The sequence below is a fragment of the Platichthys flesus genome, chromosome 18 (genome assembly GCF_949316205.1).
Source record: "Platichthys flesus chromosome 18, fPlaFle2.1, whole genome shotgun sequence".
Lineage (NCBI taxonomy): Eukaryota > Metazoa > Chordata > Actinopteri > Pleuronectiformes > Pleuronectidae > Platichthys > Platichthys flesus.
In genome coordinates, this window is record NC_084962.1 from 11,887,333 (window position 1) to 11,910,813 (window position 23,481).

At 43.0% G+C, this 23,481-nt stretch overlaps 1 protein-coding gene across 1 annotated transcript in view; it reads right to left on the reverse strand.

Moving 5' to 3' along the window:
* Positions 1–2,519: 2,519 nt before the first annotated feature.
* Positions 2,520–23,481, reverse strand: part of si:dkey-71h2.2 (low density lipoprotein receptor adapter protein 1) — a 36,998-nt gene continuing 16,036 nt past the window's right edge. The window contains exons 2-10 of the mRNA XM_062412071.1: positions 19,277–19,419; positions 16,694–16,806; positions 11,441–11,555; positions 10,891–10,963; positions 10,576–10,662; positions 9,238–9,362; positions 8,476–8,510; positions 5,782–5,807; positions 2,520–4,808 (exon numbers count right to left, since the gene is read on the reverse strand). Coding sequence (XP_062268055.1) covers positions 4,762–4,808; positions 5,782–5,807; positions 8,476–8,510; positions 9,238–9,362; positions 10,576–10,662; positions 10,891–10,963; positions 11,441–11,555; positions 16,694–16,806; positions 19,277–19,419 — 764 coding nt within the window. The 3' untranslated portion in view covers positions 2,520–4,761. The remainder of the gene's footprint in view (positions 4,809–5,781; positions 5,808–8,475; positions 8,511–9,237; positions 9,363–10,575; positions 10,663–10,890; positions 10,964–11,440; positions 11,556–16,693; positions 16,807–19,276; positions 19,420–23,481) is intronic.

Genomic DNA, 23,481 nt, shown 5'->3' on the forward strand with positions numbered 1-23,481 from the left:
GACAAATTAGACACTGGTAATGTGAACATATTGCCCCAAAGTTTAACAAGAATTCCTGATTTAGCATCTAATGATTTAAGAAGTCTATAAAGAGAGGATATATATATATATGAGAAGAGGTTTAGAGGGAAATCTTTATTTTTTCTGTGCTGTTCATTTTTTCCCACCACATATCTGTGCAGAATTTAATGTATATAGAGCCCCCAAATAGTCATAGCATTCCGTCACTGTCATGCAGTTAGTGACCAATCTAAGGAAACTATATTCAAATCAACAGTCCAATAGGAGTCAGACCCGATAAGCTTCCTCTCAAGCTTGGATTGACTGAGACAGAAAAGTGAGGCCCCAAACCTCAAACTACATATGGCTCAGAAGGAATAGAAGAACACTATTATGAGGTAACAAAAGTAGTCCTCCAAAAATTGTAAATCTTACCGTGACTCTTTGGGGGCTCCGTAAATGTAAAAGACCAGAGCCGGTATAACTGCAGAAAACCCTTTCCTTTATTATCTCTCCGATCATCACAGCACTTCATGTCATTTTTTTTTAATTGAACTCCCACGTTTTCCCACCACAGGGTTCAGCTGGTTACTGCCGACTCTGCAGGTGAAGCTCAGATCCATCCGATAACAAAGCGTATTTCAGGTGGAGAGAAGCTGACCAAACAAGAGAATGCCCTTACTGCTTGTTTTTGATCAACCACACGGGAGCTGGGCAATGTCTGAAGGGGGGAAAGGGAGCAGATCTCATTTAATGTCTTGAATTTAATGATTTTGGATTTGCTACAGAAAGGCGCATCTCGATCACAGAAGTTCAACGCGATGAATTGTTTGTAAAAAGTTGTTTATTATGCATCAATATGTAACAAACCAGAACGGTTTCCAAATGCTGTACAAATCTTTACACAGTTCAGGACAACTGCTTGTGGTTCACTCACAAATTGCTAACGCAGTATTACAACACGGTTGGAAACCCACTAATTGCATAGATAGAAAATAAGCACCTTCTTGGAAACGTAAACCGATACTGTAAACGTCAGTGGTTAAGTTGGGTTGATAGAAGCTTATATGAAGTTTCTCCACTCAACAACTTTGTTTTTTACCAGCCTCAAATGATTCCAGTGTCTCAGACCCTGACGGGGGGGATTTGGATCCACTGGACTCTGGACTTAAACTGTATTAGAAGCTCGATCTGGGCCATTAGATAATGTGTACAGGGTGTTTGTTTGATTCTAGATAAGGATAAAGAAGTGGTGCAGGCAGCAAAATCCAAATATTACCTCCACCAAGGACTTCTGTCTGCTCCTCTGTTTGTTGGTTGGCTTCTTTCTTTCTGAGCAACATTACACAAGACAACCTTCCACAGCATTTCCACAGTGCAAATGATTTAAAATTTTGTGGAGGGGTGGGGCTGGAGCATTTGAAGCCATAACATTTTTGGTGCAGATCCTGATCAGGGGGCAGAGACAGGAATTTTATTTTACACTTTCTTCTCTTTGTAATTTTCAACATTTTCATTGTTTTTTCGAGGCAATGATTTATGGAACTTAACGTAAAAAATCGGGCACATTTAGAGAGCTGATATTTATGAGTGTGTACAATTTGGTGCTAATCATGGTATTTGCTACATGGAGAAATAGGTGGATCTGTGCAGTTAGATCATTTTGTTCAAGTCTCAATAAGGAACCATCAGGCTTCAAATTGTCAATATTACAGCCACTGTTTTCACAATTTTCTAAGGGAATTAAATTATGCATCCTGATGCCATAAATCAGGCAAATATATATGAGTGTGTACAATTTGGAGCGGCTTGATTGAATTTGAGGACTTGAATTAATGACTGTTGGGCCTTGGTGGAGCTTCGTGCTCGACTGAGTGCCAAGTATTCCATCTTTGTTTGTTTGGAACGGATTGGTTGGAAACTATATCTACTTTAAGTGCAATATATGAAAGTGCAAATTATAGATCATTTTGTACCATTGTCCAGTGTGAGAGCTTCTGGACAGCAGCCCATCTCCAGGAGTATCGAATGAGTGAAGCATCCGCACATGAATCAATCAGTCAGTCAATGACGAGGCTGAAAGGATGAAGAAATATGGCAAAACATAATTTCTACTCATGAGGAAAATATGCTGGAGAGACGTGGCTCGATGGATCAACTATAGTCGTGCTGGGAGCTATTTATGATACCCAAACAAAGTTGGCGTTTCAGCCAGTCAGGAGCGTAACAATGCAATTAAGCTTCGTGGCATAACCTGATAAGCCATCCAATTATTCTGCAGCGGGTGTCATGACAACAACACCGAGTCCCCAGCGTCTCCCGCCGTCACAATCATTCTCCGTCATGACCCGATGAATACACAGAGGGGGAGCTCTTGATAGAGAGCGTCTGCTGAAGAGGAGGATGGAAATATTTCTCAAAAGTCGAAGCACAGCAACAATTTTGTCTGCGATATGATTCGGGACGCACACGTGAACAGCATCCATCCCTGGGGATTTTTTTTTGGGGGGGGGGGGGGGGGGGCTTACCAACTCAAGAGTTACCAACGCTCGTATCAAAAAATAAGAAATAAAAACCACATACAATTAGATTTGTATAAATTGTCTAACCTAAAGCAAAACAAACAAGCAATGTGGACATTCACATATGAACAAGTGATAATTATCATTTTTTTTAAAAAACGACCTGTGTGAAATCCTACTTCATTTACAATACATACAATATGCATACATGTGTTGCACAGCTCCGACGTTGAAAAAATACAGCATATACGGAAATAGGTTTCTTTATTTGAAATGTCTGGCCTTGTCGTACCGCTGTCTTTGTTACCGGTCTTCAGACTGTGGCAGCTAAATGATAAGTGAGACATTGTTTCTGCTGCAGTGTTCAGTGATGAATATGAGTTTTCTTTATATCACACCAATGGGTTGTCAGTGGATTATAATCCTGATGACTGAGTTATCTACAACAGTAAGGTTGTGAGTTTGCAATCGCTCTTATTTAAATTTGATGTAAAACCATCTATAAATTTGTTCACTCCACAGATTTTACACATCAAGTTCACTTTACTCATCATGTTTTGTCCAACCACAGACTGTGTATATAAAGATGGACAACGCATCTGCCCTTCCTCCCGCAGAGGTGAAGCCACAGAGCCGGAGGCTGACGAACACACACTCTCGGCCAATTGCAAGTCAGTATTAGCTGTCAATCCTGATGTTTTAACCCTTGAACATACACCAGCGTGATAAGAACTACCTGATTTGATATGTACTTCAGTTGCGCAGGTTAACAACCTATACTGTAGACAGCCACCAGGGGGAGAAGGAGATGCTTTGGCTTCACTTTTGGGGAGATGTCATGTCGTTCATCTTCATTTACAGTCTATGAGTTCCACACATTCTGCGAAATCTTACATATGAATTCGGTTGTGGCTCCGGACAAAGTTTAACAATATAACCCTGATGATGTCATAGTGATGTCATCACCACTTGAATCCGGAGACCACGGATTTACAACAGTAAGCATTATGGGAAATGTAGGATCTGGGGTTTTTGGAGCTTGATAAATTATGTCATAGATAATTTATCTCCTTTATTTATGTTGCTTAAGTTGCTTGTGGTCGTTGACTGTGGTTTTCATTACGATGCATTTATGCTGCCATCAATAAGAAGATCACACATGGGTACAGTGTGTCTAATTACTACTATCACATGCTGTGTCATTGTCAACAGAAGTGCTCCAATCAGCGCAACACACTCAAGGACAAATGTATAATTCTCTCAGCGTCTTGACAGAACATTCGTTTCAGCTTCTGACGCAGGATCTCGTCCTGTGACGGCAGGAGGAACAGCTGCCAGTCGCATCAGATAAACAAGATCTGACAGCTCTCACAATTTCAGATAGTGATGGCAGCCTACACACACACACACACACACACACACATACATATTTTTTTAACACAAAGTAAATCTTCATCAGGGATTTAAAAGTGGAATCCATGTGCAACAGTGTTTTTACACATTGTAAAAAATTAAAAGGAGGAGACTCTGTGCAATAGTCATTAGAGTCACTGGATGTCTGTAAATGAAACATTTACAATATCAATATATTGTCCAGTATTGTTAATATATATAAGTGATGCTGGGCCATTTGTATTGATATCATAGTCGTTGCTCTATGTTTAATTGTTTCTGTTCATCTGAGTCTGGTCAGGGGGCAACAAATGGAGAACTCGGAAAAATCAATTGGAACTTAGATAGTTCATCAACTTGGTATATAGAAGCTAAATTTGGTACAAAGCATCTTTCCTTTTCTCTACGAGGTTTTGATAATGATACACATGTCAATACCAACACATGTAATGGACCAACGTTAGCCAATTCAATATGTTTTCAGATAATCTTGTGTTTTTTTAGTTGAAATATATCACTTTTCTCGTCTTCTGTCGTTCATGTAGCAGCATTTGAACAACAACAATGATCAGTAATTTGTGTGTTGCGGAGTATTCACAGAAACTGGAGTTTAAGATATTCTTCATTCTGGCTCCTCTGCAGCAGCCTCTGCATTTCAAACACAGCCTCTCAGATCCTGGTTATGCACCAGGGAGCGTGTTTATTTTCTCCCTGTTCAGTTGATGTATGCAGTTTTTTTTATCTCAGGGACTATGAGTTTGTTGTGACAGTGTAAATTGGGCAGTTCTTGAAAAAAAATCCATGTTGTAGATTGACTACAGATCCTCTGTGCAGACATCCTGGGGACTCAGAGCTGCATCGTCAGGGACGGGTTCGGAGCGGGACTCGGCCAGTCTGACAGGGACAGAGAGAGAGAGAAGAGAGAGAAAGAGAGAGAGAGAGAGAAGGAAAAACAAAAATTGCATTGAGGTCGGAGGCATTAAATATTTACTATTTTCAAAAAGGTTCACAGCATTTTGCAAAAGGTTAAAAAAACTAAAAGAAAAAATGCAGTTGCAGGTTGGATGAAGGATTTACAACGAACAAACACACAGAGTGCAATGTGACGAGTCATGACAGGTGGAGAATAGCAATACCTTTGAGTTTCCTCACATAAACCACAGTCACCATCAGAAACCAAATGATAACTTGATCACAGAAAGAATAAAACTGTGACTCTGCAACTGATTAGTTGATTTAAAGGTTCAGTGTAGAATGTAGTGATATCTAGAGGTGAAGTTGCACGTTGCAGCTGAATACCTCTCACCTCACCCTCCCTTTGCAAACATGAAAGAGACCCTCTATGGTCGAGACCCACTCCTTAAAAATATAGTTTACAAATATAAAGGGTCCATCGGTTAAAGAAAACAACAATTTGTACAATTTAGATCATTACACAATCATGAAAAAATACATTGCTAGGATTATTTTATATTCAATATCTGCCAATAGATCCCTTTCACCTAAATCTTGAGCTCTGAGGAGCACGGAAATGCATAGTCAGTCCATTCAGCTTCTGATTGGTTGGATCAGACAAATGTGCTCTCTAACAGGAAGCAGGGTGGTGATTGTGAATTTGCTGAAGGTGGAAAACAGATAAGGGCCGTTTCTTCTAATGAGCATTTATCCATTTACCGCACATCGATCCCTCACCTTACATTTATATTACAAATGTAATGAGTGGGGTAAAATACTCATAATATGTGGTTTTCTTACAGGTGAAGTCACCAATGAACAGATTTGGATGCGTTTGGTTATTTAATGATATCTCTCTCCTGGATGGCGTCATGCAACATGCAAACATGAACTGACTGAGCACATCACTCACCGGTGTCCATCTCTACCTCCATGTTGCTGCATGCCGGGCAGAGGACAGAAGAAGAAAAGCATGATGATGCAAATCAAAGGTTAGAATAAGTGAAAACACTCTTTTGCTGAAACTGTTCACGGAGAGGAGACTTTCAGGAGAAGTGTGTCTGCACGGCTGCGAGGGCTGTCCCTGCTCCGCCATGCATACAGGAAAGAAACACTGAAAGAGGCTCACCAGTCCATTTAGATGAGGTTTAAATTATTTAAGCATCTCCCAGTTTATGATGGAGCCAAAAGAGCGTTAACATAATAGTCACTTCAACTTTAAGGTCAACGCTTGTATTAGAAATCTTAAATACAAATCAAATCATTTAATTAAATCCATAAACAAAGTGAATGCCAATGGTGGTTATCGCCAATCGTCCTGGAGGAAAGTGCAGAGCCTCCACCTGAAGAAAAAAACTAATATTTATACAGAGCACACCCCCTGACCTGTGCTCGCATACATTAAAAATGATTCTGCTGGTTGTATCACTAAATATACAGCACTGGTAAGGACTCTTATAGCTGCTACTTGAACCTAAGGGGCAGTGGAAGACGTGTAACATTCACCACTAACCAAGCAGCTTACACCCACAGCAAGTTTTAGATTCACATGTTCTTAACCAGGGTGAAAGGGAAGCCGAGAAGGAGCTCATGACGCCTGCTGAGTGGTCTTTGAGAGGTCTGTGTTTTACTGCACAGCCATCGGATTTCATGTTTGCCAAAATCCAAGACCACAACCCCTGCTCTGCTGGTCCACAGTCAACGTACATGTAACATTAAATAGGCGCGACAGTTGTGACAGCTCAGTGTGATGCAGGACGATCCAGGTTTCAAGACCAATCTCATCCACCGCTCACTCGCCGACACTTCAGAGCCTGACAGCCCCGCTGACTTCTGCGGAGGAGGTCTCTGCTGCGGCACCCCCCAAAATCCTTCAGCCCCGACCAGCAGGATGTCACATTTATCAACGGTTCCACCTTCCACCATTAGACAGCCACCCACGCTGGTAGTCAGTATTCCCCCCCCCCGTCCCTGCTGTGAGCAGCCCCCTTGATGACCTGCCTTCCTCCTCCAATCACCCGCTCAGCCTCTGAACACACACACACACACACACACACACACACACACACACACACACACACACACACACACACACACACACACACACACACACACACACACACACACACACACACACACACACGCACACGCACACGCACACACACACACACAATCATCTGGTTGTATGAGGACATTGAGAGCCATGCAGAGTGTGCAGACAGTTCCTGAATTGTGAGGTCTACCTCCTCAGCAGTTTGTGCTGCATGGAAGGACGTTGTTAAAGAGAGGTGGAGTCTGTCAGAGTTACAAAATGCACTTCCTCCCACAAGTCAGAAAGGAATCCACAGTATCCTGGATACAAACACCGCCCCTTGAGTTTCACCCAATTTTGAAGTCATCAGATAACTATGACCTATACTACAGCCAGCCACCTGGGGGCGATCTGGACACTCTCGCTTCCCTTATTGGAAGCTTTCCTTTCCTCTATCTTTACATTCAGTCTATGGTGCAGAATAAGGTTTCTGTCCATCACATGGAGTCACATGGAGTCAGCTCATCCATGCATGACTTCTGTTGACTCACCATTAACCCGTGAGACTCACATTTTATTTTCTCTCTGCAGACGTCTCTCGGCCAGGAACTAAAAATTTCACAGACTTTCGCACGTTGAAAGGAAAATAAAAAGGTGTTGCATCGTAATCCCGGCTCAAAGGGATGATGCACGCTGGGGCGCCCATCTGGGCTCAGCCGTGTCAGCAGAGGTGGCTGATCATCTCCGCAGTCGTTTTTCTATTGTCTGCTGCAGGTTGTTTGTGCCACAGCGACCTTTGGAAGAGTTAATGATGCTTGCTGGCTACACATGGTGTCTACAGCCCAATCACATGTTTCTGTTAAACTGTGAATGCATATTGCAAATTCTGTTACTTTCTTTTCACCTTCTTTTGTAGAGTACAGTTGTGTTAACACTCCTCTATCATAATTTACATCCAGAGCTCTCTCAGCTGCAGCTAAAAACCTACTATAATACCTTCATCTTGAAATAAAATTTGTATTTTTAAGTTCATAGTATCAATTAATTCAGAAATAGATTGTAAATGTACAAGAAGATGAAACGGCATCTGTGACATCAGTCCTTCACAAAGTTCAAAAATGCAACATTGTGAAAACCCCTAGCCCCAGCCTCCCCTTCCAAACCTGCAGGAGAAACTACAGTGACCTTCGGGTAAAAAGTGAAAAGCCTTCTCTTCTCTTGAGCCAGGGTTTGGTCATGTGTGATTATACTCTACTGAATTATAAATATAATTATGAATATTAAGAGAGTGAATGATTGTCTCTGTATGTTCGCCCTGCGATACGCTGGCTGTACCCACATCTCTAGACCGACATTAACTGTGATTGGCTTCAGGTCCCTCCACACAAAAAGCATCAGTGCTTTACATAATCTATAAATGCATTATAAATATTTTATAACATTTTTGTTGATGGATTCCCCCCAAAATCCTAAGCACTGGACCTTCAAGTGTTTAGTGTTGAAAATTTGATTAATAAATGAATGAGTACTGTATCCCCAGTGTTGTGCCGCCTTGCAGTCATAAGCAGAGGTTACCTTGAGAACGCATCTTCGAGTCCATCCTCCACATCCTGGTGGGAAATAAACAATATGAATTAATACACACATCAATAACCAGGATTGTAGCCCCTAAGTTATAATCCTGCTGCCCTATGCATCTCCACTGACTCTGTCGTTCGTCATAACTTTATTATATCTAATTCAAAAGACACATAAATTACTCCGTGACTGACTGGACAATCTAATCCTGCAAAATACATCATCTTACAATCACTGTGAGTGTAACACAATGTTTGTTTCTCTATTTCATTGCTAATGGATACAATCAATTCAAGTTACAGAGGATAAATATCCTATTTAACCCGATGCAGGACGTATATTACCACACTTGGTAGAAGAGGAGAGAATGTAAGATGAAGTTGGACTGAATTGAAACAGAATGTCTAGAAATGAGGTGAAAATCCTTCAGGGAAATGATGGAACAGTGAAAACAGATTAATTTCTCAATGTGAGTTCAGTCCGTGAGGAAAAGTACATGCTGCCACCTAGTGCTGAACACGTGTAAGTGAAGTTGAAACGTTTAATTTATTAACCGCTGACTTTAACTATTCACTTATAAAGTACCAATATATCCATTGATGAAATTGAAAATGAATGTCTCTTACCCTTGAGAGGCTTATAGAGGTCACAGTAACATAGCTGTTTTTATGAAAGGCTTATGAGAGCATGAGGGCTGGGCACCTCTGGGTGTAAAGATACGCAAAAATCAGCTGATAGGAGCCGGATGGTCTGACCTACCCAAGAGTCATGTTTGATCGGCCGCCTTCGGGAAGGGTTACTACGTGGTGAGAGCGAGCTGAGGGCGGCGGAGAAGAAAGGCCGAGACCGGAGTCTCTCCTCCATCCGGACAGGCTTGTGGGCCGCTGGGTGCGCCGGAGAAGGAAGGTTCAGACGAGAGGATGACGGGTGGATCAAGAGAAAGTGCAGTGAACAATGGACGACACAGGAGGCAAGACGGAGACAAGACAGGAGAAAGAAACGGGTTTAGCACAGACACACACAAGAGAGAGAGGAGGAGACTTGTCAGTTTTTTGGGGGGCATCTCTGGACCACTGGCACCTGCATCTTAATTAATGTAAATCACATCTGTAAAACTTTCATACACCTCTCTGAGTTACTCCCGGGGTCCTTGAAGCCTTCACATCAGATTTTCCCTCTGTCCTCGGGCCAGTTCCACCGGGAGCAGAGCACATTTTAATTGAAAGGGGCTGGAAAAGCCAGGCTTGGTCTGAATGGGTGATTAAGTCTCTTTTATTTTTGGACTGTTTGACCCCCTGAGGAGTGTAAAAAATATTTGACCTATAAATGTCAAGGCCATTTGAAAGTACTGAAAAACAGCTGCTCTACTGAATGACTAATGAGGCTCAAGTAATTAGGCGATTGGTTCTACGTGTGTGTGAGAAGTGATTGCGTTAAATTTGTGTGACAGGTCACACTATATTGTACATTGTATAATGCAAGTGAACACAGCAGCCTTTCAATTTATCAGTTCACTGAATGCAATGTATTACAGTTTTCATTTTTTACAGCAAAATCCCAGAATTGTAAAACACAAAAAAAACATACAAGCCAGCTACAATCGCTTCAACCGGTACGGCCAGAAAAATATATTTAAAATCAAATTCTTTGATTCAATCAACAACATTTGATTAGTAAATTCCTGAGTGACTCAAAGTTAAATGAAGGGAATGCTTTTGTTTCGCTCCATTCCCATCTAATAACAGGGGACATTCAGGATTTATGACCTGTACTGCAGCCAGCCACCAGATGGCGATCAAGATACTTTGACAAAATTGTCAGGAAGTTGTCACGTTGTTCATGTCCATGTACAGTCTAAGTCCTGGAGCAGTAACTACATCTGAAACTCTGTTAGAGAAATAAATAATAAATATCTTCTATTTTTTTATAATGGAAACGATGCTTATAGGAGTTACAATCCTTATTTAGGAGTAATATGGATCATCATCAGTTGTTTTGAAGTATTTCTCAACGCATTATCTTTGGTTCTTACTGATATAAACCATGTTTCTTATTTGATTTGACACTGTGGATGAGCAAGGAGTAAAACGAACGTACCTTCTGGAACACACTGACTGTCTGTTGTTTCTGTCGGCGTGTTGCTTGGTGCACAGGAGCAGCAGGGCCTGGTCTTCTTGCCTTTGCCTGTTGACACAAAATCAATTTGAAAAATTGAAACCGAAGAAAACAATAGGATGCATTTAAATTTGGTTTTAATTAACTCATGATGAGAGGCAGCTTTAGATGAATGAAGTACAGCAGTGTCACGTTTACAGAGCAGTGCAGAGAGTAAGGGAGAGGAGGTCAGCGGAGGAAATTTCCAATACCTTTCTTGCCGCACAAGGTCACTTTCCCTTTGTTCAGTGAACTCACCTTCCTGAGCAATCTCCCAAAGATCCAGAGCCACTTTAAAGGCCTGGGCTACGGTTAAGGTCACAGCCTGAGCCTGGGAGAGGAAGAAACACATTAACAACACGAGGAATCACACACAGTGAGAAGCTGTGTCAGGAGAAGGTTTGGATTTAACGTGTTCAAATTGATTTCTTATCCATTAGACGCAAGTTTGACATTTATTCAAAATAATATACATATTATGGAATTACTATATTTTTCTATTGAAATGATACTATTAAAACTCAAATAATGTAATAGCTTAGACTTGCTTGAGATGAGGTGGCCTTACAGAGGTTGCCACTAGATGGAGCTATCTACATTCATGTCGCTTGTTGCCCGATAGAATCATTAGATATCCACTGAAGTCCATCCCCACATAAACTGACCTCCTGACCTGCTATAAAATGTATTCAATGCCCTCCAGCTATATACTGTTAAAGACAGATAAACACTGGACTATACGGCTAATTACAGGCAAATGCAGTTAAATACTGGTAAATAGGAGAAAGTCAGAGGACTGCACACTTACAATCTTCCTCTTCTGGCAGAGGAAAGCGTGGCACTCCAGTGTCTCGTTGAACTGACACTGGGAGACGTACGCAAAGACCTTGTCCTGAGTTTTATCCGCTGTGCAGTACGAGATTCTGGAAGAGAAGAGGGAGAAGAAATAATGACAGGAAATTTACCATCAATCCAGCTGACGTTAGTGCATTTGTAATGATAAACAAAACAACAGGGACCAATCTGTCACCTTAAGGTCATGCTGCGTCACAGGATGAACATGTAACACAGCAACGACAACACGTGCAGTTCATCAGCTGCTAGCGTGCACTCTTTATCAAACCTTCATCGTGGTAAAGTGCTCTGCAATCTGGGAACTTTGCTTTTGTGCTCAACCTTTTTGCATATATGCAAACCAGCCACTGCAGGAGCAGAGCAGCACTGGTGAATATTATGCTGATCAGGTCCCACAGCTGGGAGCAGTGGAGCAGGACACACATCAGCAGCAGTGACGTGAAGCTGGTGCTCCATCCCTTCAGACTGCTTCAGTCAAGCGTGTTTAAACCAAAGTGCTGAGTGGGCTTTAAATATGTAAATAAAAATATATATCAATAAGTGGGGGAAAAATTGAAAATGGGAAAGCCTTTAAACATTTAACATCATAAATAATTAAGGTTTAAATATTGCACAATAGCAGAGGAAATCAAGGTCACAACCCAACCCACACGAAGTATGAAAAGTCAAGCTCAAATGTTGATACACTTTTGGTTTTTGGGAATTTCTATTTGAAATATTATGATAATTTAGCTGCAGTTGTTTGCCTTTCATGAGATTTAGAAAACTGTTCATTTCTGAAATGATCTCACGTTAAATAATATATGACGACCTCTTGATGTGACCGCCTGTGGTCTCAGATTACGTTGTGGTCGCTGCTGAGTCACTCTGATTCTCTCCTGGATCTAATACCTGTGTTTCCAAGGAGTCGACTTGTCTGCAGATCCAGCCGACGGCCACCGGGCTTGTGATTTTAAATGGTTATCCAAAACCAATCTAGTCAAAGTCCACCGAGCCATTTCGCTCCCCTGCAACAGCTCGCGCGGCTTCACTGAAGCGATTGGTTTTGTCTGATTTCATGCCTGCTATTAAAGGCAGTATTGATCGGGAGGCTTCGTGTGCGTCTGGTTTGAAGTTGTAACCTGAACAAGCAGTCTGTATAACAGATGTGTAAATGAGCCACGGTGACTGATGCATTTGACCTTTGTCCCTATAATTAAACGTGCATCCTCTATTGCGAGGAGCATAAAGAGCAAATTGATGTGTTTGACTGCAGGGACTTTGAAATTACATCCAGTCATTCTATTTAAATCATTTAAATCTATTTAGTTCAGGTCCCTGTTCTAAACCTGCCTGTTTAGAACGGGCTGTTTGCCTGATCCTGAGCTACTTCAGCATTATTCCTTGTGAAGAGTGAGTCCTCGTAAAACAGTTCCATAAATAAACTGTCACTTTTCATTGTTTGTTTTCCGGGCGTCGTGTGCAGAGCTTTTTATAACCAGTCGATATGTGCAGAGTGAAGTTTGAAAACTTTGTGATCGTCCTACCGGCTTTAATCTGCAGTGAAGATTTAATTGTAAATGTTTTTCATAAATTGAATCTGAATTTGCACCCCTTCTGTTAATGTGTGTTGTTCATGTGTAAGTTTGAATGATTTACTGAACTGGTTCTATTTTTTCCTCCATTGCATTGTTGGCTACTTCAGTGGTCTGTCAAGCAAGTGACACACTCTACCAAGCAGAACCTTTCAAAATAAAAGCTCTGACAGACAGTAAGACAGACTGATACTTGGTGGATTTAGAAATTCAACACATGTCGTCATCATCACTGAAGGAGGACCCCACAGGCCTGAGGTCAGCAGTGTATAATCGGTACAGTAACTTCTACACTGCGCTCAGCGAGGGGTTGTTGTCGGCAGCCACTCATCTGCCGCCCGACATCAGAAGAGGCACTAAAAGGGAAGTAATTAATTTGCTCAAACAGTGAGCATGAACTCACCAGCCCTCGCATCCCACTCGCGAATTGTTTACTGGCTTGCACCACTGATGCATGACCCACATTGCAATGCCCAGGACACCCCCCCACCCACTTACAAGCTCACCCCCCAACACCAACCCCCACATTCAGGCTCATATTTGAGCCTTAATTGCATAAAATATGAGCAGAGAAGAAGTTAATGGAGTTGACCTATTTAGGTTCGGAAAACAAGATTGATACAAACAAGCTACTGTAACTTATGAACTTAATTATAATTAGTTGATGTCCCAACTATTTTTTAACTAGTAAAATGTCAACATATATGATCGAACTTGAATAGTTCAGGCCTCTGTGGGTTTGTATGCAGCTTCAGTGACTGAAGCAAAGGTCAAGCTGCTGAGTCATTGCTTTAAATAAGTTAAAGTCAATAAGGAAGATAGAACAGGATTAACAATTAGTTCAATGTTGTCAGTCATGTGAGGTTGCTTTTTCTTTTTTTTTAATTCATATATTTGTACTTATAAACACAAGGCACTCTCTGTGATCTCCAGGCTCATCTTGCTCACGGTGCGTTTTTGGAAATAAGTTTCCAGAGGCGGTGAGACAGATTTCTCTAAGCGCTTGTCAACAAGAAATTCCACTAATTCAGTGTCACACATTCGGCCAAAAGAGCAGAAGCCTCTGGAATCCACATTTCTGCTCAACTGCTGCATCAAGTAGAAAACGTTTTTTATTGCTTTGCCTGCGATGCGGCGAACAATGGCTCACATTCACGAGATAAGCCCTCAGCTTGAAACAACAGAGGGAAAAAAAGAATAATTGACAGCATCACAGAGTCTTCACTAACAACAGAAGCTGAGCTGTCAGGTTGCATCATATCTCCAAAGAGGCTCGGCGTGCCGCACCCCTTTGATCTCCTCGCTGTTGCAAGGAGGGGGGGGGGGGATAATACTGGAAATATTTTAATATTTACAGTACGGCCTGAACAGAACTTCACACATTAAGGCTCTCACCGGATAAGGGAGCCGTGTTGTTTATCACAACAATGGACTGCTATTGTTCAACTCTCACTGAGACATGAGCGCAATAATGAAAAACAGCGGTTGTCAAAAACTATTTAGCAAAAAAGAAAAGGAAAGAAGCAGCCTGTCATGCAAACAGAGATGAGATGGTCAAAAATATTTGCATGAGCAAGACGACCAGGTTCCTGCAGATCTGACAGCTTGTCAGAGCGGCGTGCTTCATTAGCAGGTGGAGCGTCAGTCAGTGTGGCAGCCCTCACTCTCTGACTCGTATCAGCTGATTGATATGCTGGTGGGCCACTAAGGGCTCCTGTCGGAATATCAATCACAATCAGAGAGGAGGCGGAACACGCTCACAACCTTCTGCTCTCGAGGAAATGTTAAGTAAAGGATTATCTAAAAGGACAAACACCACAGACTGATTGAATGAGAAGGCAATTAAGGATTTCAACCAGGTTACTTTATTATTACTTGGAGTTGACATAACTCTGCCAAAGAACTTTGTGATGTTTCGCCATTGTCTTTTCAGGTATTCTCCTTTCATTGGCTGATTGGTCTCCTCAGCTGGACCGGCCTCATGTTGGGAGACGGTGATGGCTGACTTCTTTTAGATGCATCACTACACGAGGTAGACTGGACTTGAGTGGGAGGATCAACCTCATAATATAATTTCAGTGTCTGGTGCTTTTAAAACTGAACAGTGATAATTATGATATTGTATCATATGTGTGTGAGTAGGGAGATGTGTGTGTGTGTGGGTGTGTCTATGGGTGGAATTGCGGTTTGGGGGCTGTAGAATCCTATTAACTCTATTTCCAATGTCATGCACAATAATCCTGCCAGTCTGTTTTCAACCCTGAGGGGGAAAAAAAGCTCTGTTTCCAGTGAGTGTGGAGACACAATTAACTAGACATGCACACGGTGGTACACAACACACCCTGTGTGGTGCATCCAAGCTTGGACGTGCGAGCACACGTTTCCTCGTATACCTTTGGCAGCCAACTCTTTGCTCCCTCACTCGTTAGCACGACAAACCGAGGCCGAGTTGATCCATTCTCTTATATCCGCTGTCTTTCACCCCTCACTTGCTTCCTTGGCCAATAAATGGATTATGTGCAGCAAAAAATAAGATACAAGGAAGGAGGGGTAGGAGGGGGAGAGGAGCTTTAAGGAGGAGGTGGGGGTGGGGAAGGTCTCATAAAGGGGATAAATGAATCCTCAGTCAACCCAGGCTCCGTATGTGGCCCCTCAATCTCTCCTGTACCATTACTCGGGGAGGCTGTGGGGGGGGGGGGGGGGGGGATGGGCAAACACAGGCAACGTGAGCTTCAAAGCGAGCAATTAGTTGTGGGTATTCCTGCGTTCAGAGCACCGGCTATGTTAATATGAGCAGAAAGATTTGGTGCTCCGCAGTGAGGAGGTACGGAGGGAACGATAAGGAGAGGAGAGAGGGGAGATCAAAGATGAGGCTGATTCCCCGGCCCGGTGGTCTGCTGCCGCTGATAAGGTGGAGGAGGAGGAGACGCAGACCGGTGCGCACTCATCCTCATTGCAGCCGGTCCTGTAATCACAGTCCAGCGCTGTGATACTTAGACTGTAATCCTCAATGACACGAGGCCCGGTGTCTACATTACAGGGTGGTCTCAGGCCAGGAAAACACAGCACACACAAACACACTGATCTGTTAGGAAACCTTGCTGAAACTACAATGCTGGAAAAAGTTAATTAAAAATTTTTTATTGATAGAGAGAATAAGAGAACCCACCCCCCCCCCCCCCCCCCCACCCCTTCCGACAGCGTCTTCCTGTAATTGGTTGCTGAGTGAAATGATCAAAGATGAGACTGATCACAACTGAGCAGAAAAATGGTTGGTTCAGTTACAAAACAAGGCAAAACAGTGGAAAGTGGAGAAAGTGACCTAGAAAGAGAATATCACTGTCTTCATGCGTCAAATGAAGCCACCTTTGTTAGCAGTGTAAGGTAGAGGTGATACAAAATGTATAAAAAAAACTGAGATGCCGTTATGCATGTGAAAAGGTCATGCTTTCCTTTGTGAACTCAGATATTAAGTCCGATTTTATTCTAATTTCAAAACACGTGAGGTAACCAAGTGAATATCAGTGTAAAGTTTCAAAGCAATCATTTGTTGAAATGTTTCAGTCAGGACAAAAGCGGCGGACGGACCAGCAGCCTGAGCCTGCGCAGCAAACGTTGCAAAAACCACGCACCTGTATATGGAGACGTTGTCAATGAGGTCTGTGGTCTCTGTGTCTGTGATGACGATGCCTTTCGGTGACACTGTCAGGGTCACTTTCCGAAACTTCTTGGCACTGGCTCTGGCCTGTGAGCGTGAAATGTAAAAAAAACAAAACATACACACACGTGTTAAATCAGATGTGTAGCCTCAGGTACAGACGGAGGCAGCCTGTCACTCTGACATTAATACGAGTTGATTTTCACTTTTGATTCAACACCACACAAAAAAAAAAATCAAATGCGACAGTGGCCTGTGTGAGTTGTCCCAGATATGTGGGGAATTTATAAAATGTGAGAGGACGGGGGGGGAGGAGGGAGGGAGGGCTGCCATGTGTAGCCCGGAACGAGTGCTCGAGGTCGGGCTGGCTGCCACCGGCTTCCCCTGCCAGCTCCTCTCCATCTGGACTTTCAGAAATTACAGCCGTAGTGCTGAGCTTGCGGTCTGTGAGAGCGCCTGGCGACAATGACAGTGACCTCCTTACGATAGAGTTAGCGAGCGCAGTTCAGTTTCATACCCAAAAGGACATTAGGTGAAGGAGTACAGGGGAGGAGTGACGAAAAAAATTGTGAATTCAGCATCTACCGGCAAGAGAACTCACTTATGCGGGAGGTTTAAATAGAATTGATCAAATAGGATCTTTGATTTAATGAAAACTAGGACTGCTCAGGGACGGCAGGGACGGAACCTCGGCCTTCTGCAGCAGCCTAAAGCCCTCTTGAGACTTTCCCCTTAAACCAACATCACTTGAATTCAGGGAAACTGTGAGGGGGGGAAAACGCTGCCGTGTCTGAACGTGGCAGCTCATTCATGTGGGAAGCGCTAACGACTGGTGCAACATTTTTATGCTACACTATGTTACGAGTGTCGCGCCACGAGGCCAAAACCAATCTGTCAGCTGGAGATTGGCCGAGTTCAGCCTGCCTCTATGTGCGCTATGGGCACCCTCTGTCTTGTCTTGTCTTATCGTATTCAGCCGTCCCGTTCAGGTTGATTGGTTTCCAAGGGAACAGATGGAGACAGCGGAGTTTCTTCGTCTGTCCTGTTGTAAATCAATAGAATCTTAATCCTGCCATTGGGTTCGGTTCTTTGCGTAATCGAGAAAGGAGGGGGGGAGGGCGGGTGATTAGGCTGCATGTGCCAGGGTTTTATTTTCTCCCTGCAGAGAAAGGCCTCCCACAGATTAGACATTTTTCTTTGTTGGCAGCATTCGGTGAATAGGTGAGCGTGTGCCTGAAGGGAAGACACATGAATATAATGCAGCCATTCATTTGCAAACCATAAATGAAAAAATGTCATCGTTTTTTCTTCTGTCAGCCACACACCAGCCGATTTGCATGCAACAGTTTCCCAAAGTGTCACGTGAGTCGACAGGACTGTGAATGGACGTGGAAAGCCGTGCTCAGAGAGCCTGTGAGGCTCGGTGGTGTCGAATAAACATCATATCACTAATCTGACTGCCGCAAGTGTTCAACTTTAGATAATCCTGGATAAGCAGCCATGATCCCATGTGGCCACGCTGACCCTTAGGTAAACATGACCTCACTGTATGTGCTTGCCAAGAGAATTAGAGATAGTTGTAGGAATTCACCACTTAATTGAGTAATTTCGGTGAGGGGTTTATGGTTAATGGTCTGGAGTTAAATTGCGTTTTTCTAGTCTTGACGAGGACTAAGGACCTAAGGACACTTCGGCATGCAGTTGGAGAAGACTGAGATGGAACTGCCGACCTTCTGGTTAGAGGACGACCGCTCTACCCCCCTCAACGCAGCCGGTTCCTGGACATTTGGATCTTTTTCCCCAGTAGCCACAATTAAGAAGGCAAATTTTTCCTGCATAGTGATGAAGCACACGCTGCTCCACCAACACTAAATTAGATGTTCATCTATGTGACAGTACCCACAATCATTTCCTGACGACTAAAATATATTTGCTGACCTCTCCCTTTCATCGTGAATAGTGCTACCCCAATTTGGATAGAGAGGTACTCAATTAAAAGAGCAGGATTTACCTGAACACAAGACAAGAGTTTGTCAATTTGTTTCATGGATTACTAAGTGTAGATTGATGAGCAATTTACAGGAATAGAAAACCATTTGGATAGCAAACTTTTCTTGCTACCTGATTCACCAACACCTCAATGTCCTAAGTAGCACCCCAAGTGGTATATACTCTAGATATGGAGCAACATGTTTGCCGAATTCTGCCCCAAAAACATATTGTCAAGGGTCGTCATGGATGTGACAGCTATTTCCCTCAAGTCATTCAGATAATGTGCGTTGCAGTTTGAGGCTGTAATTTGTGAAACCCACAGGAGAATATCTATAAAAAGCCCCACTGTAATCGAAGTCTTGACAATGTCACCCCTCGAAATTTCATGATGCTAATCAGTGGGCAACAGAATCTTAGACACAATTGTTTATACACATAAGGGAATGAATGAAATAACGTGCTGCATAAAGGATTTAAATGAAGATGTGCACAAGTCCGGCTAAAATGTCAGAGTAAAATCTCGTGTTATGAGGTAGTTTGAGTCAGAAGGGGAGCGGTGACTCACCGTGGTGACGATTCTGTGAATGGCAGCTGAAGCCATGTCCTCTCCTTTGGGCTGACCCACCAGTGTCATACCCAGGTACTTCACGTTGAACACCATCCCCTCCAGCAGCGTCTCCTTGGTGTCCGTCCAGTTCTCTGGCAGCTCTGTTGAGACAAAAAGATGGAGAAATTCACCTTAATGCCACGAAGCTGACAACTAATCTCTTTTAAATACTTCTGGATGAATCGCATGACAGATTAATGTGTCATGTATAAATGTACAGCTCTCAGCTCAGAATTACTTGACATTTTAAAATACACGTGCACCGGAAGGTAAGATTAGGATACTTATCAACTTTAGTGAGTGTATGCATGGCTATTTCAGATCATCTCTGCCAAGGAGGATAACTTTTCCTTTTGTTTGTTAGTCAGCAGGATTACGCAAACACTACTTCACAAATTACCATGAAACTTTGTGAAAGGCTGCTATGGCTCAGGAAAGAGCCCGGACAATTCTGGTGCTGGATCTTAATAAATGGGCAGATCCAGAAATTATGTGTAACCTGTCTGCAGCATTTCCAAAGGAGTGACAGATACACCAACTAAAGAGTGACTGAAGAGAAAACAGAGAACTCCATTGCATGCCACCTGCAGGTATGTGCGCAACTGCAACTGAAACTATGAGATGTGATTGTCTGCTTGGACGGTATCAACTTTCTGTAATCAAGAATCTGTAATGTGATGCTCAAGCTAAAAAAAGATGCAGCAAGAAGAAAAACCCAAAGTTAGAGAAGACTGACGTTGTATAAAGTATTAGGGTTAGGGTTAGGGTTAGAATAATAATACGACGAGCCGCCACAGTCTAGATAACTAATGGGAAACACTGCTTTGACATGGTGAGACAGGGCGTTAGCCTTGGGGGAGGTACGTGGTTTCAGAGGACCCTCCGCGTTTTGTCTCTGAACCTTAAACACCTATAGACAGCAAGGCCTTGACTCAAACCTCATACTGTGGATATTGTATGTGCTTGTAATCCTGACTTTTAATCCATCCTTCTTCCTTAAACCACTGAGATTCAAGAGAGATTTGTTGACATCCATTATTGGTGAATAGCAAGAAGAAAAACCCAGTATTAGCTCGGTGCTGATAGACCGAACAGAACACGTCCGACGTCCTGCTGTTGCTGTGATTTCCGACAAGTGTCTCCGACCTGTCCTCTAGCTCTCTGCTGCAGACAGGGAGGGGGGGGCTGTGCCCATGCAGGCATCTTAAAATATCTCTCAGAGACACCTGGACACCCTGCAGAGGAGCGTCAGGCGAGGAGCAACTCAGAAAACCCACTCCGAGATAAACTTAATGAGACGATAAGCGAAACGCGATCCTTTCATTTCGATCCAGGGCACTTCAAAGCATTAAAACACCAAAGTCGGCTGTGATAGAGGAAAGCAGATAATGTGATGAACAGACAAGGAAGTCGTGCCCTGTTCTGTTTTCTGCTCACAACACCGAATAATAAGGGACTGACAAAGACCATGAGGGGGGCGGAAGAATGAGAAACACACACATACACACAAACACTGTCCAACACTCTACTGGGCCGTACTGGCACCAAACGCTCCACATGGGACGAGCCATCTGTCACTGGCAGGCCCCATGCAGCTGTGAAGGCGAGCGGCAGAGAACACCATCCCTGTTGCGCCACGTCCAGCAACTCTGAATTATTAACTGGTCTTCAAAGGCACCTCGGGGGGGCTGCATCGAACCAGCAGAGCACAGCTGATGTTATCACACGTGAGCGCGAAGGTGCACGGAGGATGCAACGGTTTGCTGCTTCTGGATGAGAAGTGCTTGACAGTTAAGAGTGAGGGTTTCATGTTATTTTCTCTAACATGGACGCCGTGCTTTGAGTCACACTTTTCCTTCGACGCACTCTTGATCCATGAGGGAATTTAGTTTTTTTTTTGTTTCTCCTCCCCACAGGAGGTCAGAGGTCAGTTCAGCCACAGGACAACACAAAGGGAATGATAAGATCAGGGATACTGCAGCGTCCCTGGAGTGGGAATTCACTCTCACTTCACTGAGCGTTCAATCCTTTGAACATCACAGACAAGCAGCTTCACTACCTCCTATTGTCATTTAAAGGATACACAACTGGCAGCTGCGTACATTTATTAAAAAGGGCAGACAATAGCTAAATTATGTACATACATTTATATTTTTTGAGTTAACTTTTCAAACAATACGAAGATACACATGTGTATCACTAATTGAACACTAAACCCTTTAAATAAACAGTGTGCCCGGGGTGAAGCTGCTTGTTTTTAACTGGGACACAGTAGCTAATGTGCATATTTAAAACCCTTTACAGGAATCTCAAAACAAGTCCAAAGGAAAATTTTCAATCAAAACATGGAGGTTCTGGAGGACAGAGACCTCAGAACAATAGGACTCCACCCTATAAATAAATGTATATCCCATTAAAAGGCAAGAAAAGTTATAATTTTTGCTCAAACTGTTATTTATATTCAACTTTATTTTCTTATATTATCAGTGTTTTAACTGTTAATATATAAAGCTGATTCTGTTGTATATATTTATCTATTTTATGTTATGTTATTTTCTCTCTGAATTACCCCCCTCCCCCCCCCCCTTATTAGCAATTGGTTGAATACATACATACCACATTGACAATATGAAGATTGAAAGGAACAGCATGTTAGGAATAAGCAAAGGGGTCAAATTAAAACAACTTCTAAATCAATCTTCGGTGCTCAAGTTCTAGTATAGTTTGGATTGTCCTGAGTCACATTAGAACAACTCCAGGTCAAATTCTTCATTGCAGGGATGCACAGTGTAAACTGTCACACAGCCACAAAGCTAAAGTGCTGCAGTCCATGTTGTGTCTCCACCAGGCTACACACATGAATTATTAAAGAGCTCCATGTTGATGCTGCAGGGTTTCCAATATATTATATCCCCATAAAGGAGGAGGGCTTAAATTTTTAATAAATCCTGTGTGAGTGTGCAGAGGGACTGGGACTGATAAGAGTGACAGGAACAAGCGGAGGGAGGCTAATTGGATTTTAACACATTTAAGAGAATAGTGAGGAGCGCTCAGCCGGAACCGTCTCCGGGAGGTTGAAGGTTTACATCTGTGACCTCCGCAACTACAACTTGAAGGTGATCTAAGTCAGGCTACATCCACACTACGTCATCAATTCTGCCATGGATACACCATCTGTGCTACTTTGGAGATTCAGAACTGCTAAAACTGAGTTGTTTGGAAACACTGCTTGAGCTGTTGAGGTTTTTAAAACTCTGGGGGGTGCGTTAATGTCTGGATGTGTAGAAAAGGGGAAGTTTGGAAACGATCATGACCGCCTTCCAGGAGAACAAAAACGGTATTTGGTTCGGCTACCAGTCTCGAACGCAACACGGGTAATCAGTAACAAGCCTTCCTGACCCGTTGTGTTGGCTAACAACTGTTGTTCAGCAGAATCCTGCATTTTACAATGGCACGGCTGCTTACATATGTAGAGCAAGAGGTCTTTTTTTTTTTAGCAATCATCTTCGTAGCCTCTTTCTGCAACTTACTACCTTTCTGCGTATATACCGGCAAGTGAATGCCTCCCTGTTTACAACAGCGAGCACATGCCCAGTGTATGAAAGTCATCACGTGATGTGTGCTCTCAGTAGTGCTAGTATGGATGGGGATTAAAGCTGATACTGAACCAAAACGCTTGTGTTGAAAGAGATCGTTTTATTTTGAAAAATGCAGAAGGCTAGATTTAGCCTTAAAAGAGCACAAAACATGGTCGGCGACACTGTGGCGATGCACTGATGACATCTGCATCTTTCTTAACCTGATGCCTGGCAACACTTTGAGTGCACAGACTCCATCATCCCCTCACGCCCGGTGCATTACCGTGACAGAACACAGCAACTTGATGGCTCAAGTGCATTCACATTAAGTTATAACGCTCCTGCTCCTGAGACGTGGAGCGCTTGTGAAAACATTCGACACTCTGTTGAGCAAACAGCTGACCGGGGTAGTGTTTCACGGGATCCGAGCTGACTCAGGGAAAGTGAGTGAGTTGTGGTATAATAGGCACCGTGTGCGCCGCACGCCTTCAGCTACATGCAGCGTTTACCAGCTGTCTCTTTGAGCTCCGCGCTCAGTAATTTAATTTGCAATGAGGAGTTGGAATCGTACCCGGGTGAATTCTG